Source organism: Archocentrus centrarchus, chromosome 7 (assembly GCF_007364275.1).
Source record: "Archocentrus centrarchus isolate MPI-CPG fArcCen1 chromosome 7, fArcCen1, whole genome shotgun sequence".
Taxonomy (NCBI): Eukaryota; Metazoa; Chordata; class Actinopteri; order Cichliformes; family Cichlidae; genus Archocentrus; species Archocentrus centrarchus.
In genome coordinates this window covers 28,006,017-28,024,621 of record NC_044352.1, presented here as the reverse complement: position 1 = coordinate 28,024,621, position 18,605 = coordinate 28,006,017, and the positions used below count along the sequence as shown (strand labels likewise).

The 18,605-nt window shown below is 41.0% G+C and overlaps 1 protein-coding gene across 2 annotated transcripts; it reads right to left on the bottom strand.

The window, feature by feature from the left end:
- Positions 1-440: 440 nt before the first annotated feature.
- On the bottom strand, positions 441-18,410 carry plekhm2 (pleckstrin homology domain containing, family M (with RUN domain) member 2). 2 transcript variants are annotated; one of them, XM_030734246.1, is made up of 21 exons: positions 17,830-18,410; positions 15,071-15,177; positions 14,181-14,290; positions 14,001-14,100; positions 13,768-13,855; positions 13,499-13,673; positions 12,751-12,810; positions 10,770-11,055; positions 9,907-10,695; positions 9,757-9,826; positions 9,190-9,280; positions 8,904-8,968; positions 8,589-8,677; positions 8,167-8,299; positions 6,601-6,791; positions 6,058-6,123; positions 5,789-5,948; positions 5,290-5,469; positions 3,363-3,479; positions 3,091-3,239; positions 441-3,058 (listed from the first exon to the last, which is right to left on the bottom strand). In XM_030734246.1, the coding sequence occupies exons 1-20, from the start codon at positions 17,887-17,889 to the stop codon at positions 3,102-3,104; spliced, it is 3,075 nt and encodes a 1,024-aa protein (XP_030590106.1). In that variant the 5' UTR covers positions 17,890-18,410; the 3' UTR covers positions 441-3,058; positions 3,091-3,101. The 2 variants fall into 2 exon arrangements, with proteins under 2 accessions (XP_030590106.1, XP_030590107.1); XM_030734247.1 differs by lacking the exon at positions 12,751-12,810.
- Positions 18,411-18,605: the final 195 nt, after the last annotated feature.

The following is an 18,605-nucleotide window of genomic DNA, read 5'->3' as shown; positions in this document are numbered from 1 at the left end:
TGTCATTTGATTGGAAACTTTCCATCTTAACTTTTAACACTTTGGTTTAAAAGAGCAGGGCAATCATCGGGTCGGAAGAGCATCTAAAAAAATTTATAAAAATCAGAAAGTCAAGCAGGTAATTAATTACCATGTCATGGGCACAACTAAAATAACAAATTTACTAAGACAAACTATTAATTGAGCAATTATACTCTAGGAATTTTAGCTAAAACAATCAGACTACAGTTAGTGTTCAACTTATTAAAAGCATAGAGACCAAAACTGCCCATCAATCTTCTGTCCCTGCACTAACATAACCGCCCTCATGACTCCACCGCACTGTACAGCATTTCACTGATGTGACCTACAACAGCAAGGCAGCTGTCCCAAAAAACCCCCCAAAAAACCCACAAACAGGGGTACTAAAAGCACAGGAAGTGACACGACAGGAGACAAGGTTTCATTACAGTTCACAAAGGTTTATTTGTACATTCATTACCATAAATGAACAGTATAAAACCATCAGGACATGCACGTCTCCCTGTGGGAGCTTAGGGTTGATTAGTGCTTCATGTACATTTGAATAAAACTGTTAAACACAATAAAAATATTACATGCAGTAAACATGAACAAAATCATGAGGCGCTTTTTTTTTTTTCTTAAAAGATGTCTCCCATCATTGGCCTGCAATGTCTCACATTCAAAAACACTGCTTAAAAGGACTGACTTTGAATTTCATGTTATATACAAGCCATATGCTGCAACTCTAAGCATACTTATTATTAATCATCCAACAAACATTTCAAGTAAGTCCAACTATTGCAATGCTTCTTTCCCACTGTGGGACAGGAATTTAACAACACTGCCAACCAATCTTATTTTGGAACCTGCTAAAATATTAAAGGATTTTTTTTTTCATAAAACCTTTTCCTGCAGCCGTCTCTCTCTCTCTCTGTGTGTGTGCAAAAATCACTTCTTAATGCACTGAGGACATGGGAGGAACCAAAAAAAAGAACACAGAGAATTTTAAAAAGACTGCTGCAATTCAAAAAACTGCTCAAAAAAGAACAAATAACCGGTGAGTGTTCTGATGTGAAGTACCCTTTTCACCTGAGATTAGATTTCTTTGTTAAGAAAAATTATATATATAAATAAATAAAAGAAGATGACAGGACAGGTGACACATGTATGGGGCTGGTTAACATTTGGATACATATTCAACAGTAAGTAGTGGTAGTAGTTGGCATAGAATAAGCAATCCTTTTCCTATACCAAGCTTTACTTGGCGTGACCTACATGGAGCACAAGCACTGACATTTCTCTCAAAAGGAAACGTAACAAAAACGTTGATTGTTTTAGACTCCTAAAGCGCTCTGCGATATTAAAAAGTGTAAGGCTTCTGCTGAAAGGAAAGAAATGGTGCTTCATTCAAATTAACTGGCAATTTAATTCACTTCAGCTAAAAAAGGCAACATTGTCATCGCAAAGAAAACCTCATATTTATCGCAGCCCTCCAGTAACAGCGGTCACATGGCACATGCAGCAGCACTCTAATCCCCTAATCAAGCTTAATATTAAGGGCAGATTGTTGAACATGCATTACTGTCTACCTACAATAATTTATATGCAAACTAAAGCGGTTTTATTTAGGGTCTTGTAATTTGTATTCTTGCCCAGGTAAGGCTTTATTATCAGTTAATATAACAGGCTATTCTTTGACAGGCTCCAGACAGAATAAATTGAATTCAAACCTCAAACGCGGTCCTACTGACGACAAGTCCAGAGGATGCAGGCGTGTTCTAATCGAGAAGTGTGGCCAGAGCTTACAGTACAGTACAAATCACTGGTGCAAAATAAAACATCCTGTAGCTTTCAGTTATTAAACGAATCTTCAGACAAACCTTAACTGCTGCTTTAAAAAAATCCCCACACTGAAAGCAGAGTTAATACTAAAACAATGCCAAAACTCAAATGGATAATTTAGTAATAATCATTCCCATTTTCTCTAAAAAAATAAAATAAAATAAAATAAAATGTTGATGCAATGCCACAGCCAGTACCACTTAAAAAATAAAATAAAAAAAAGACAAAAAGGCAAAAAAAGTGCAAGTATGCATGGAAACCTCCACTCGTCTTTGCAGAGTGGAGAAAAGGCAAGTCTGTTTTTGTATTTCCTGAAAGAATTTTTATCTGAGTAAGAACGTTAAAACTGATAAAGCAAAGACTCAGACTGACCCTACAGCTACGAGCATGTTATGTAACAGCGCAAGTGTTAAACATTTGGATATCCTCGTTCCCTCCCGGCACTGTGTACTGTGTACGTGACAATACTTCACAGTAGAGGTAAGTACTCGCTGACAAACCAAAACTGAATACCAAACACACACAACACGTATGTAACTGTCGGTGAATATGCAATGATACTGTACAGTGCTGTACTTTTGCACTGATGATATACGTTATGGTTTAGAAGGACATTTTTCTTTTTTAAACAACATGTGACATATCTTCATATGAGTGTGTGAGCTGTGCAGAAAGTTCCAGTATGGAGCGTCAACTCTTCACTAAACCGTAAACCTGCAATTTCCTCCTTCATATCTGTGCGTACATAAAATTCTCATGTTACAGAGAAGCTTCTGGTAACGGTTCTTCGCCTCCATTAAGCTTCCTCAATCTGCTAAATAATGTAATAATCATGTTCTATCTGTATCTGCATCATTAAATCATGTGACAACAAATGTCTTTGATTTGGCATACTCGGCCTACACTGCTGCCATTTCTGAGGAATATCTAAATAGTGAGTAAAATAATGCTGCAGGCTTATTAGAGACTTTGTTACTCTGCTGTCTTATATCACTGCAAAGTGATGTGCAACACGCAATGTTACCACAGCAGGAAGTGTCTCTGATAACATTTGAGAATCAGAGGTTCATCACAAGCCACATCCCATCGGGGTGGTTTATCAGTCTTTCGGCTTAGGACTCTGCAGCAGCACAAACTGTTAACATCCCATCCTGACACACTCTCCGACTCTGTCTCAGTGGCTAGGAGCACACACAAAAGTGTAGACACGCATGTGCGTGTCTACACAAAAGTGTAGACACGCATGTGCGTGTCTGTCAGCACCATGGTTCACGCTGGGCTCTGCCTCGAGCCAGACTGTCTGCTCTCTGCCAGGCGCTCTTCATCAGCTCCAGTGCCTCACCACAGCGTTTCTGCACCAATGGATCAGACACGTCTGTGTGAGGAAGCTCAACCTGTGTGCAGAGAGTGAATGAGGGTCAGCAGCTGTTGGATTTAAGGTTTTTCATCCCGATGGTAATTATTCCAATTGTTGTCCTTGTACACACAATTAATGACAGGCTACACTATGTTCTTACCTGAAAAATGTCTTTCCATGCGCTGTCCAAAGCCTGCAGCAGTCGATCTCTTTCTTTACACCCACTGAAGTACAAGACCCATGGAGGTAGGAACTGGGCCCGATCGGCCGCAAACTCCTACCAACAAAAAAGAGAGTCAAAGTCATGCTTTTTGTGTTAAAAGAAAAGTGTCAAAGCAGAGGCTCTTAAGTTATGCAGTGTGGATGCTTATATCAAAAAGGTCAAAAACACAGGAGAGTAATTTAAGTGTTACAGTGAGAGCATGAGAGACAGTTAATCCCTCAAATGGAACAATGATGGCAGATACTGTCAATTTTATTTACATTAGATCAGTAATTTAAACTGATCACCCTAACAGTGCAACAATCCTTCACTAAATAGAAAAATAACGTGTAGACATCAGAAGGCAACGAATGTAATCAGCTTGAACATGTACACTACGTTGCCAAAAGTATTCACTCATCCACCCAAATCATTGAATTCAGGTGTTCCCATCACTTCCATGGCCACAGGTGTATAAATCAAGCACCTCGGCATGCAGGCTGCTTCTACAAGTACTTGTGAAAGAATGAGTCGCTCTCAGGAGCTCAGTGAATTCCAGTGTGGTACCATGATAGGATGCCACCTGTGCAACAAGTCCAGTCATGAAATTTCCTCACTACTAAATATTCCACAGTCAACTGTTAGTAGGATTATAATAAAGTGGAAGCAATTGGGGACGACAGCAACTCAGCCATGAAGTGGTAGGTCACGTAAAATCACAGAGCAAGGTCAGTGGATGCTGAGGTGCATAGAGGGCAGAGGTGAACAACTTTCTGCAAAGTCAATCGCTACAGACCTCCAAACTTCATGTGGCCTTCAGATTAGCTCAAGAACAGTGTGTAGAGAGCTTCATGGAGTGGGTTTCCATGGCTGAGCAGCTGCATCCAAGCCTTATATCACCAAGCTCAAAGCAAAGCATTGGATGCAGTGGTGTGAAGCACACTGCCACTGGATTCTAGAGCGGTGGAGATGTGTTCTCTGGAGTGACGACTCACACTTCTCCATCTGGCAATCTGATGGATGAGTGCAAAGTTTGGTGGAGGGAGGGGGGGGGGGGGGGGGGGGGGGGGGGGGGGGGGGGGGTATGGTGTGGGGTTGTTTTTCAGGAGTTGGGCTCGACCGCTTAGTTCCAGTGAAAGGAACTCTTAATGCTTCAGCATACCAAGACATTTGGGACAATTTCATGCTGCCAACTTTGTGGGAACAGTTTGGGGATGGCCCCTTCCTGTCACAACATGACTGCACACCAGCGCACAAAGCAGGTCCATAAAGACATGGATGAGTGAGTTTGGTGTGGAAGAACTTGACTGGCCTGCACAGAGTCCTGACCTCAACCTGGATGCAGTGGTGTAAAGCACGCTGCCACTGGACTCTAGAGCAGTGGAGTCCTGACCTCAACCTGATAGAACACCTTTGGGATGAATTAGAGCGGAGACTGTGAGTCAGGCCTTCTCATCCAACATCAGTGTCATGTGCTTCTGGAAGAATGGTCAAAAATTCCCATAAACACTCATAAACCTTATGGAAAGTCTTCACAGAAGAGTTGAAGCTGTTATAGCTGCAAAGGCTGACATCATATTAAACCCTATGGATTAAGAATGGGATGTCACTCAAGTTCATATGGATGTGAAGGCAGACGAGTGAATACTTTTGGCACTATAGTGTATTTTACTCAAATTTTAACATATTCTGATGTATTGCAGACTATACATTTTCCATTTTTTTTTTAAGATGAGTTAAATTCTCTATTAGTTTAAGGATGTATAGACAGGGTTTAAACTCAACATATACCCACCCACCACCACTGTTTCAATACCATAACAGTGCACAGAGATTACACTGATAACCACATAAACAGCAACGATAACACCATAACATCACTCACAATAACACAGTACTCCATGTCTGCCTCCAGCCTGACGGCGATGACGTCACAAATGTCAGCGCTGCCCAGCGAACGAAAGAAGCTCGTCTGGCAGTCCTGATGGCAGGTTAGCAGCTTTTTGTCTGTTACCACAAGGCAACACGGGATACATGGGGTGGGGGCGACACCCTGAGGAATGACCTGGAAGCAAGGTGGTTGCACTATAATTACACGTTGCCTATATAAATGGGGCAACATCAGAAACTGTAACAAATTTCTAAGCTTTTCTCCATACGGACAGTACATACAAGAAAAATACGCACTTCCTCTTTCAATATCTGATGTAGACCATTACTGTTGTGCTTTAAAGACTTTTTTTATGGTTATGAGCACCAATGAACAGGCTGTCATTACCTCCCTGAATTTCTGTCATAACACGTATCCACAGCTGAGATAAACACAATATCAGAAATATCAAACCAAGTATTCGGTAGGCGTACACTGCCACGTCTCTCCTTACCCCTTTGGAGACAGACTGGCAGAGCAACTGCATCCAGTCAGCCATATCCTGCTCATTGTTTGCGCAGAGCACAAGTGGGGGGCGCTCCGTCAGGATGACTTGGAAAGCGTGCGGACGTTCTGTGTTGTTTGAGCGACGGCAGCCTCCGCAGTGCTCTCCTCTGTAGGAAAATGAGGGAGTACAAAAATAACAAATTAAAATTCCAGTGAACTTCAGTGTCTTTGCACAAGTGCTTCATGGGTTTTGAACAGTATGCATCTGAAGCCTACCCCATGGTGACTGAGAGCAGGGGGGTCACATCTGTTCTTTCTGCATACAGGTACAGAATCCCGTTACTGCATGACGAGACAGCAAAGTTATTATTCATCTTATCAAAAGACACAATACAAACAAACATTTCTATGTACATTTATAAAGTGCATATGTGTGAGTAATACATGAATACCATCTATAAGACATAGTATAAACCTTTACAGAATATAAGATACAAGCAATTATATTGGACTGGATGTGCCTTTAATTGGGAACCAACAGGTCTTGTTGGGTCCTTGTTCTGCTTTTGAAATTTTCACCTAGACTGCTAAAGTGAGTAGGGGGACATGAGTAGCATAATAAATGTGATTTACACTTTTTGCACTCAGTACTCAGAAAAGTATGTCAGTGGTCTTAATGCTCATCAGTGTATTTCTTTCTTCTTTTTTTTTTTGAGGAAAGAGAGCTCTCAAAATTGACAGTGTTTGAAGGTTAATATCAGATGATAAAATAAATACAGGCATCAGCAGAAGGGACTGATACTTTCAACCTGCTCGTACCTGAGAACGAGGTAGCAGCTCTTCCACTGCTCTTTACCCAGGTACGTGGTTCCAGACCGATACTGCACAGACCCTTCTTTTGTGCTGGAAAGTCCTCCGAGGTTTGGTGGGCCACCGTGGGGAGACAAAGCCATGTCCATAGGATCCTCCCAGTGAACCAGTGAATACAGTTTAATAGACACTTCAGATACCTGGGCAGACAGGTAATGATCAGTTAACCACTTATTTCACTGTGTTCTTCAGACTAAAGCAGAGAGGTACCATCTGGCTTGCTGTTAGTGTTCAGTTGTAAAGCCTGCATGTCTGCTGGTATGTGAGTGCATTGGTGCCTATGGAACTGGCAGGTAGCCACCATCAGTGGTGAAAGTATATATAGCTTTTAGAGCAACACGTGCTCCCAAAGCCACTTTCAGGGAAGGCCTTTCATATTTCAGCAAGACAATGATAAACTGCCTCTGTTACAACAGCAGGACTTCGTAGTAGAAGAGTCTGACCTGCCTGCAGGCCAGACATTTCACCAATTGAAAGCATGACTGGACTGAAAGTGTCGTGGACAGAAAAATATGACCAAGAAGCTGCTGATCAGTTAGAATCCTCTATCAGACAAGAATGGGACAAAAGTCCTCTTCCAAAGACCAGCAGCTGCTCTCCTCAGTTCCCAGACCTTTATGGACTGTTGTTAAAAGAAGACCGAATGCTACACAGTGGTAGCATTCAGCTTTTTGCTAAGCTGTTTTGAAGGAAAGTTGTTATATTATTATTAATGCAGTACTTAGACTTTAGTCATGGTAGAGGACAAAACCAAAATACTGTACACAGTACTCTACATTGTTTGAAAGTTCTGAGCTTTGTCCTTTCTGCATTCGAGCCCGCCGATTTATCATTCAGCTCCAATATAAAATCTTGTTTACAGAGACGTGAGGTAGGCAGTTATAAAGGTGAATGCAGTCCAAATAGTTTAGAAAAGTCTGCACTGCATCACTGGGCAATTTTCACAAGCACACAAAACGCGCAAGATGAAAGTTTTTGGTGTCATTTGTACAAGATTTAAATCCTATAATGACAGGATTATAATCACACTGGAATCACAGAAAATACAATGCTGGGCAGTGATTTGGCTACACTTTTTTACCAATGAGCAAGGATATCAAATTTTTTTAATAAAAAAAAAAAATGTAGTAGTGTATGGCTAAGACTGTCTGAATGTAAGAGTGAAATTATTCTGAAACAGAGACCAAAATCACAGCACAGACATTCACAGGAACGCCTGGTAAAAGCTGGCTAGACTGGTGAAATCTGCAATATTTAAACATTGCTCAGGTAACATCAGAAAATTTGACTATTTATTGTTTATGAATGATGAGCAAGTGATAAAAAATAAAACAAATAAACATATTTTTGTTATTCATTACCTCCAAAGAAAAGAACAATATGAATCGAGGTTTCGGAGAATTGTTCCACCTCTATCTGAACAGGTAAACCAAGATGTTTTTTTCTATATAACTGATGACTGACTTGAATCTTCTCTCAGAAAATATGCGATCAGCATGTTTAGCGTTAGTTTACCTCACAGTGAGACTCCTGGGACACAAACTTGGTGAGAGCCAGTTTTTCCATGGTGGCGTCAGTCAGAACCGAAGGATACGGAGGCTCTCTGCAACCTTTCACCATGGCTGACTTGAGAATCGATAGGAACCAGCTAAAGGTGAAGAAGAAGACTGGAGGTCAGGGGAGGGACTAACAACCATTAGGTGGTATAACCTTCATTTTCTCTCCAGTTCACGTGCCACTTATTTTGGACACAACATAACTAAAGTCACAGCTGAGTCTTCTTTTCATTGCAGATCATTTATTCCTGACATGCAAACATGAGAGGAGAGTCTGTGCATGAATGCTGCAAAGACATAATCATGACAGATGGACATTGGATGTGTCAGATCCTATTAAAAACTATTAAAAATATATATGAGACACAGATATGTACTCACCAAGTTAGTGAGGTATCGGCTGTGTCCAGCAGGAATTTTCTTCGCCTGTTGGTGCAAACCACAGTTAGTGTCTGCTGGTCGAGGCCCACCTAAATGAAAACAACAGAAACAAAACTGTCACATTAGGCTTCACAACACAGAGCGTGTAGTCTCTATATAACAGACAAGATACGACAACCGAGTGCTACATGAGCAAAACATACAACTTAATAAATGAAAAGAAAGAAAAAAAAAAACTTTACAAGTTTAAGTGCACACACTTAAAACAGCAGCAGCCTAAGCAAATGAGAGAAGCGCTTTGTGCAGGGAGCTCACCGAAATATAGTCCAGCTCATTATAAGAAACAGCATCTTCTACTGTGTAGGGCTTCTCTGCTGCACCTGTGGAGGAACACAAAACACGCAGGAAGCACATGTTAATCTCATGTATCCTTTCTAAAGCACGTTTTAAACATTACGTGCAGCCCAAATACAAAGGCAGGCAAAGAGAAACTGAGTTGCTTGTATAGATGAACACCACTGTATTCCCAACATTTATGAAAATTAAGATATGAAAGCTTGTTTTGATAAATATATATTGTAAATATACATTAAGCCCTGACCCTTTCTAAGCAGGTAGATGTAACAGTCAGTCAGCAGCAGATACAGAGGCTGCAGGTCCCCCTCCATGTGACCTGTGCTCATCCTCACCATCTGAAAACACAAAGATAAATGGGGTCAAGTGTTGGATTCCTCCACATTAATCCGCATAGTTCATCCTTTACGGGTGCCGTCAACTGTAAAGCAGCCTGTGACATGACGCTGATCTTAATGTAGAACATTCAGGTATTTTAGAGACATGCTGCACATCAGCAGCTGCTTTATATTTGTTGCTTATCAATGTTACTTCAGTCTGTTATACAATTATTTTTAAAGATGTTAGATTGTAATAAATGCAGGGTTTTGTTTATGGGGTTGGTGTAAAGTGTGAACTAATAATGAGAGCTACATTTCTACATCCTAACAGAGAGCAGGTAAAAGACATTGACAAACTGAGCCTTGCAACATTTCCACTGAGCAACTGTCCCATAACCACTTCTCTGATGTCAAAACAAGCAGGTTCAGCAACACTAAAACCACCATCACCACCTATTAGCCACCGTGTTAATAGATGTGTTAATCTGTTTTACCTTGAAGAGCTGCTCCTCATTCTCTCTGAATACGTGAATCATAAGAAGCAACAAATGATTGTTGTCCACCCTGAAATTAGAACGATGAATATTAAACAAGCATTAAACAACATTATAACAATAAACAACTGATTTTGTTCAGCTTCTTACTTAAACTCTGCAGGATGAGAACTTTCAGAGGGACTAAGCTTCTCCTCTTGTAGTGCCTGTTCTGCTTCCTCAGCTTCAAATGTCCTTTTGTCAGTTTGTGCATCTTCCTCCTCCTTCATGACGGGTTCCTGTCCTGCAAGCGCTTTTGCCTCTCCTTCACCTTTAAGGCCACCTGAAAAAGTCTGTAACTGGCTATGCTCTGTAGAGTCATAGTGGCTACCACCCGCGGAAGCAGAGTCTGGACTGTTGGGGGTAAAGCAGCAAACGTCTGCAGACACAGGAGAGGCCTGCAGGAAGTCGGGGCTTTTGGCCACAGGTGAACCAGATGTCTCTCCTGGGGCTGGGTCAGGTGGTTTACCCCCTGAATCCTTACGAAAGGGCTGCTGTGCAGGAGGCTCGGGGCTCTGATAAAAACATTCACTTTTTTTGTCCTCCCCTGGATGTTCCCAGGTGTCCTCTCTGTCCAGAGCCCCGTTGAGCTGGTCAATGACATCACATAAGGGTTGACCCACGCTATCCATGGAGGTGTCTGTCATCTCTGGGAGTCGTAGACCCGTTCCATCCTCACCTCCTTCATCCAGAACCTCTGACCCAAGCCTGCTCCTCCTCAACTCTCCTTCATCATACAGCTTCACTACAGAGCAGTTTACTGAATCAGCATCTATCAAAGTGAGGATGGTACTTTCCATTTCCACTTGCTCAGAGGAGACGGAGTTACGGATGGTGCTGCTGGAATCTGTAAGGCTCTTTCCACGTCTCTTCTTTGTCGGTTTCCTTCGTTTTGCCATCCTGGAAGAACAGAGGTGTTAGCTCCCGTTTGAAATACATATTTCAGACAGAAATGGAAGCTGTAGCTACCCTACCTAATAACCTCAAGCTCATTGTTGTTGTTCTCAGTGTCATCCCCTGTGGTGGTGGTGGTGGTGGTGCTATTGTGGCGGCTGGGCACATGAACTGGTGTGACGTCGGCTGAGGTGTTGGTGTCTGAGTCCTCATTGAATGGGTTGTGTCTGAACGTGGGGCTGTGTGGAGAAACAGTTGCTGCTTTCCCCTTCACTGTGGTAGAAAGGACTACGGTGTCACTTATGACCGTCTGTGGATCAGAGCCACTGGATCGTGGGCAGCTCGCCTGGTCAGTCAGGTCACCCTCTACCGTGAAAGGGCACAGAAAGATAATTATTTAACGCAAAAGCAGCAGCGACTATATTTACTTTGATATCACTGTAGAAATACACAGAATTTTTTGTGAACTGCCTTGTTGGTTGGTTTTGTGGCAAATACACTACTTCTTTTAAGGAGTAACTTAGAGGAGAATTATATCTATTCATTCTATCCATATTATCAGCATTTGAGACATGACCAACAAAACAGCTCCAAAGAAACTTTGTGTAGTCCTTCATCAGCGTAGCACAACAAATGTTAGAGACTGCAGTGTTCTTTGTAAGTCTTTGGCAGGGTCAAGGAAGCACAAAATGCAACGAGTAAGACCTTAGATAGGTACACAGGCAGAGGCTTTCTTTGCACAGGCCTAGGTCAAGCATTATTACTGTGGCTTGTAGAGTTGGATCATATACAAATAACTTACAGGAATATGTATTTTTGAAATAATTGAGATTCATCATGAGTAAACTGACCAGTGTTGTTTCCACAAGCTGCATTTGAGAGTTAGATCTTCATCAAAGCTTCAACCACTGGCAGCCAGGATGGCTCTGTCATACGACAACAGTGCTTTACCCAACGGCATCCTGCTTTTCATAAAAGGCAGGCAGCTGGACTTGAGGTATTAAGAACTGCAATATCCATACAGGACAGAAACTATCTGAGCCCTGATGTCAGCAACCACAACTTTAATGTAAAGAATTACACAACTTCCATGATTTCCTTTTATACAAACAATGTTCTGACCCTTAAATTTAGGCTGCAGAATGAATGGTGAATGGTCACAAATTTGACATGTGCAGATTACAGGTGTATACAGCAGCTTACTGTATACACGTGTTAAAATAAAGTAAAAAAGCAAATCTGAATTCTGTGACCAAGAGCATTCAGTCACTCTCGACTGTTACCTTACACTACAGCTTAGCTGAACCTAGGCCAGTGCAACACATGACACAGGAAGACATTACACAAAATGATATGCCACACAGACAGATACACAGTGTGCCGGAGACAGGACTCGATGAGGTGAGTGACAGCTACATCAGGAATATTGTCTTGCTGTGATAAATAATGCAGAGTGAGCACAGGAATCATTCCCCCTGATAACACATGCAGAACACAACAGAAAACCAATATCCCCCCCAACACCGAGTTCCCAGATGAACTTACTAGTCAATGTATATGATGACCTTAGTGTAAAAGTGAATAACGTTATCTTTAATAAAGCTTTACTACAGTCTTTCAATTGGACGTACCAGTGTTCTATGGGTGTGTTTAATAGATGGTACCTTTTCTTTGATGTTCACTTTTGTGCACAAAATCATCTTTAGCATCAAACCCAGTTACACTTATCTTATTTATATACAATATAAATTAAATTCCCAGCTATGTGAGTAAATGTACATCATATTTATTCACTAAAAATCAGTGACCAACTACAAAACCTTAGATTGAAACTCAACTAAATTTCAACTGAAATCATCCCAAAAAAGTGAGCCTCTTTTACCCATTTCCCTTTAATCAAGTGTGTGTTTTTGTGTCTTTAGATACATTTTACACCAGCTAGCTGTTTTTACTGGCTACAGTATCCAGCATGCATTAAGCACAAACATGCCAGATAGAAGGAAGGAAGGAAAGGAAGAAGGGATGGAAGAGCAGGAGGGGGAGGGTTGACCAATGTCCCACCTTCCCAGTCTGCACTTGGCAATGACTGCAACACGGGGAAGATGTCACCAAAATCATAATCTAAAAAAAAAAAAAAAAAAAAAAGGAGGAATATAACATTCAATATTAGAGAGAGGAGGAGTGGAGACAGGTGAGAGGAGACAATGTCACAGAAACAGTAAAACAACATGATATGTGGAACACAAAATAACTGTGGGAACTTAAAAAAAAAAAAAGAGAACTGGCTCGGTACTTTGCGGGACGTGATGGGGAAGGCATTTACTCAGTGCTGCAATCACCCCAATGACAGCATTCTGTGACCATCAGCATCTCCACGCTAAGTCATTTGATAAAATGCACTCTGGTCTCTCTGAGTAATAAGAGACAAAGGTCAATCTAACTTCTGCTTCGACATTCCATTAGCCTATCATCACTGTATGAATTTAAGCAAAAGCACATGAGTGTGTAATTGCATTGCAGCAAACCCTGATTACATCATAAACCCAAAAATACCGCTTGCCATGCCTTCATGTTCAATCAGCAGAATATAATATCACAAGATATTCCACACATTGCAAACACAGCCACACATAAAACTAACACTACATATTTCTAATCAGGAAAAAAAAAATAACCTGCAATGGATCAAATGATTAGTTTGTGTCTCTTCTCTAAAACTAGAAAATCAAATCTGAGGGGAATTTAATAAACCAAGAAATATAAAACAGTTATAGACTAGCATGTTCATGAAAAAAGCAGTGCACCTTACCTTCACTGGAGGGAGCTATGGCACTATCATCCCACTCCAGGTTGGTGGAGGTGAGGGAGGTGAAGGAGTGCAGGGACAGGCTGTCTGAGCTCGGCAGCCTTTCCTCAAAGTCCAGCACGTTCTGTGGTTTGTAGTATTCTGGCATGTAGGGGGCCACGTCTAGATAGGGGACATCCTGAACCAGCAGGACCCGACAGAAATGTTATAGTTATGCTTCAATCACTTAAGATTTGGGTTTCTATTGATAGTGTAATAAAGTATATGCTAACCAGCTCCAGATCGAAGCGAATGAACTCCAGGCCAGATACCAGTGTGAGAAAGAGAGTGAGGTGGTCGTGACTGCAGACCAATGCGTTCCTAACCATGAAAGAAATTGGTTGACTTTGAATATGTGAAATGCGTTCACAAAAAAAAGAAGAAAATTAATTTACAGATGGATAATTGATAATTGGGTAATTTAATTTTCTTTAGGCCAACAGGATCAAATTACAGGATGACTTACTTGAAGTAATACTTTTGCAGCAATGCTTGGTTCTCCTGAAAGAGGCGCAGATAGCTCTCTAAAGAGCTCTCACTCAGTGCCAGGTATAGCCACGCACGGCCTACAAACAACAAACAGTGATAGTTTATTCTCCACGTACTCTGCATGTGAGAGTGTGCTGGTCTAAGAGGGACATCTCACTTCGACCGATGTTGGTTGCTATGTGCTGAAGCTCATCTATCTGACGGACAGCCTCTTTTCTAGTGAAGTGAAGGACCAGGACCCAGTAGCCTGAAGAGATGTCTTGCAGCCTGCAATGGATAAAAGAATAACATGTTTCACATGTTAACAATTAACTGTAATATGTGACTATACACAACAGCTATTTGATATAAAAAGAGCAAAGGAGTTATTTATCCCTACTCCATCCCCCATTGGTCCACATACCAAAAGAAAAGGCTGAGAGCTGGTGCTATAAAGTAACCTCACATCTATTATTTTTAAATTGAAGCTAAAAGCATCCACAAATTGTGACAAATATCATGGACGGCCAAAAACCTTGCAGAAAAATATAATAATAGGATTTATACAAAGAATGTTTGCTCTTTAAATCCATTGACTTTATATAAAAGATGGGTGCAGCAGAAGTGATTTCCCTCATCAGCAGGGGGAGACTCCCAGGGTTGCAGAAAGTCAGACAAGCCTATTTGAAAATGGGTCTTGCCTCCCTTGATTCCTGTCCTCAATAAACACTTTCTGGAAGAGTTTATGCTCTCAACTGCTAGGTTCAGATCTTATGGAAACACAACATGATTTATTTTGTAGGAGGGTACGCTTTAGGTCGGGCCCACCTTGTGATTGACAAATCGAGCGAGTAGTGTCGCCACACTCATGACGTCCGGTTTCAAAAAGCTAAAATGGGAACCACTAAAACACTCAGCTCGAGGCGGATTTTGTAAATCATGGTGCCATGCTGGTTAGGCCCAGCTTTCATGTGCAGAGTGTAGATAAATCTAAACATATCAGCTTACAATTTACACTATGAACCTTTCCGCTTTTAGTGTGCGATCTGCTTCCAGTCACTATCTTACCCATACAGCAGAGCGTGGTCAAGGTGCTCGCAGAGACGTTGCAGTACCCGGTCGTGATTTCGAATAGCTGGAGTTTCATCCTCACAGGCAGCAAAGTAACTCTGCAGCTGTAGAGAGACAAAGCTTACTGCTGGTTTATTTTGCTGTTCATTCATTCTAGAATAACCATCAACATAAATCAAGTAAAGGACTTCTTGCCAGTGACTGAGTTTGTAGAACTGGGCCCTATTCCAGGAATCGTGTTCAACAAACTGAGTTTAAAAATAAACTCTGAGTTGATCGACTCTGAGATCTGCAACTCTGAGCTCAGCTGATCAGAGTTAGTTCAATCAACTCCGAGTGTGTTCATGCTGAGTTAAGCACGTGCGCGAGTAAGGATAGAAAGCTCCGACACTATGATTTACCATGGCAACGGCTAAATAAAGAGCAGAGGCTCCATTTTAATCCAGAAGATACGACTGTGATATTTAACTTAAAAACAGGAGAACAGAGTTATTTTAAGTCACCTTGGGTCACTGTCATCATAATAGAATCAAAGACTGATACAAAATATATCATTTTATACTGTCTGCTATCATTATATACCCAGCTTAAATTTTCATTAGATTAAGCTGGATTTCTAATTTTAATATGATATTTAAATCTAATTATTCAGCTGTATCCTGACAGGGCCAAAATGTAGGCGGCAGAAACCAAAGATAAAAATCTGGAGAAACAGATCAGACATAGTTTACTGATGGACCTGTGATATTAATGATCCAAACAGCAACAAACCCCAGAAGCAGATCTGCTCTCTAATCAGTTTTTTTTTTTTTTAAATTAAAATCTTTTTGCTACAGTTTATGACAATTTCATTGTTTTATTAGTCATTAAAAGTTCAATCTACTGGTGGAATGTAGTAACTTCACTTCTTGGTTTAAATGAAGAATTTCATTGTTTCTGCCGTTACTGGATAAAAATGCTTAATGAGATTTAGAGGAAAAACTGTTTAATGTTCCCCAGTTTAACCATTTCTAATCTGATCTAATCTCAGCCTTCACTGAGAGATGATGGCTCGCTTACAGGCACAGCAGAGATGTTTTACTGACTTACTGTTTATAGAGTTCAGTGATTCCTACAGTAATGCACAGTAAATGTTTGCATTGCAACGAAACTGACATTCTGACAGCATTAATATCCACAGAGTAACAAAGATATAGACTATATGGGTTTTATTCTGAGCTGATTATAAATCTGTGACGTAATCACCGTCTGTCCTTATATATTGACGACTGAATGACTGTAAAAGTGGTCATGTTAAGTACACAAAATAGCAAACTAACATCTAACTGGCATTTCGGTTTTTGTTCAAATGTAAACTTCTACAAATTAATTTGCTCCAATCTGAGCTTTGACAGCAACTTTATAAATAAAGAAATCAATCAGATTGTCAGTCAGCTGGTTTACATGCAGCAGGAGGGGATGAGTCAGTCAAGAGTTCGTTAAAGAAAATCTGCCAGCGATCAGGTTAAGTTCACAGAGTCTGTTACCCTGATAATGAATCCTACAGTGCAACACACAGTGTCAAGCTAACCAAGGAATTTAAGCCAAGTCAAGATGGCTGCAGCACAGGCCTTATATAGCATCTTAGTCTTTGGGCTGGAGACTTTAGCCATGCATAGGATATGCAAGTATTTCTGGGCCCCTATAACAGGGACAGGACAGACTAAACAGGCTTCAATTCATACATTGTTCATGTGATGGGGATGTACTGTGATCAAAGGTGTCACTTCTATCCTTTTAGTGAATATTTCCTTTCAAATCAAATACATTGGCACAGACAGTAACAGACAACACAGCTTCATTGTCCTGGAGTGACCTGCAAAGCCCTCTTGGGCTTAATCCAGAACTTAACATAAAGTATTAAAACCAAAGCATGACAACCTATGTGTAAGGCCTGTAACTCAAGAAAAAAAGAATGTTTCCTGAGACTTTACTCACATGACTAACGTTTGTCTAAAGTAAACACTGTACATTTGCCCAGAAACTATAAAAGTTCCTGAGGTGTCACTACAATAAAACAGAAGAACAGGGTAAAACAAACAAACAAACAAAAAAAAAAAAATGCTGAAACACACATGTGCTCAATGCAATAAACACATGAATATGGATTTTATTTTTTTTTCTAATTCAATCACCTGATTACGAGACAGGTAATTAGTTAAATTAGTTATAAGACAGCGAGATGAAAATTCCAAGGAGAAAAAAAACAATTCAATTAAAAAACGAACAAAAACTTATGCAAACACAAACTGGGAGAGAAGAAGGAAGACGATGCAATGCAGTCTGTCAGGTTATTGAGAACTGTAGTTTCACAACAGCAGACAGACCTGTACACAGCTTCTAAAATGGTCCATTATTTAAATCTAAAATCAAGCGCAAAGATCCGCTGACCCCTCATGCTACAAATGAGGCATGGCATGGCTGCATGTATGTTTGTGACACACCGCAGTGAGCAAACACACGGGCTTGGTGCCACTATTGTTCACCAAAGAAACAAACAACTACTTGGAGCCATAAAACATTATATGAAACGTTTAGTGCGCTATTTTCTTCTGAAAAGGGGCGAGGCCCTTCGATGTCCTCCTGACTTGAAAGTTGCCCTCTTTAGCAGACAAAAGATGACCTAATGTTAGCTACAATGATTCAAACCTGTGGAAAATCTTAACGCGAAAGTGTCCAGCAGTATTTTAGCTGTGACCGACCCCAGCGGCGCTTACCTTCTTAACAGACAAGGAGATATTTTCCAATATACGATCCTTTACTTTCAGTGGATCCATCACTGGTCTGTCGGCAGCTCGCAGCAGCCTGTCAGCTGACTCAAAGCACTTGTTTTGCTAATGCTAACGCCGCCCGCGGTAGCTAGCTAGCATTATCCTGCCCACCAATCAAACTGGTTGCCAAACAAACTGTCAGTTGTATACACTGTGTTAGCACTCAACGCTAGCTCGGAACCATAATGTTAAAGCCTTCTGTAGCTAGCAGCGCGACACCTCAACCTCAGTCAGCACCGCCGGCTAACCAAGTAGTTTCCTATAGCCTTGCATTAGCTTTAGCCACTCTATTTTTTTTTTTTTTTTTTTACTTTTTTTAGGGGCTTGTGATGGCTAACAAGTTTTAAACCACATTTAACTCTTAGCAGAAATTGTTTACCATTCTCTGCGTTTTATTACTTTGAGTGCAAGTATACCACGCTTACTTAAAGTCAACCTTTTTGCTCATTTGCTTAGTTGATTATTGTACCGCACCCCAGGGTAACTTTCGTGCTATATGCTGATAACTGAACCCGCACCGTCAGCGGGTTACGTCCTTACGTCATCCGCCGCCGCGGTTTAACCGCAGAGATCGAAGAGCCTATAGAAGTTTCCCAAGTGTGTTTGTGCTCAGAACTGTCCACTAACACAAACACTGTAAGTCGCAGCATGTATAAGCAGTAGCGTTATGTCCAGCACCAACATTTAATGCCCCTTAAGTGATGGCACACGCCTACTGTGTG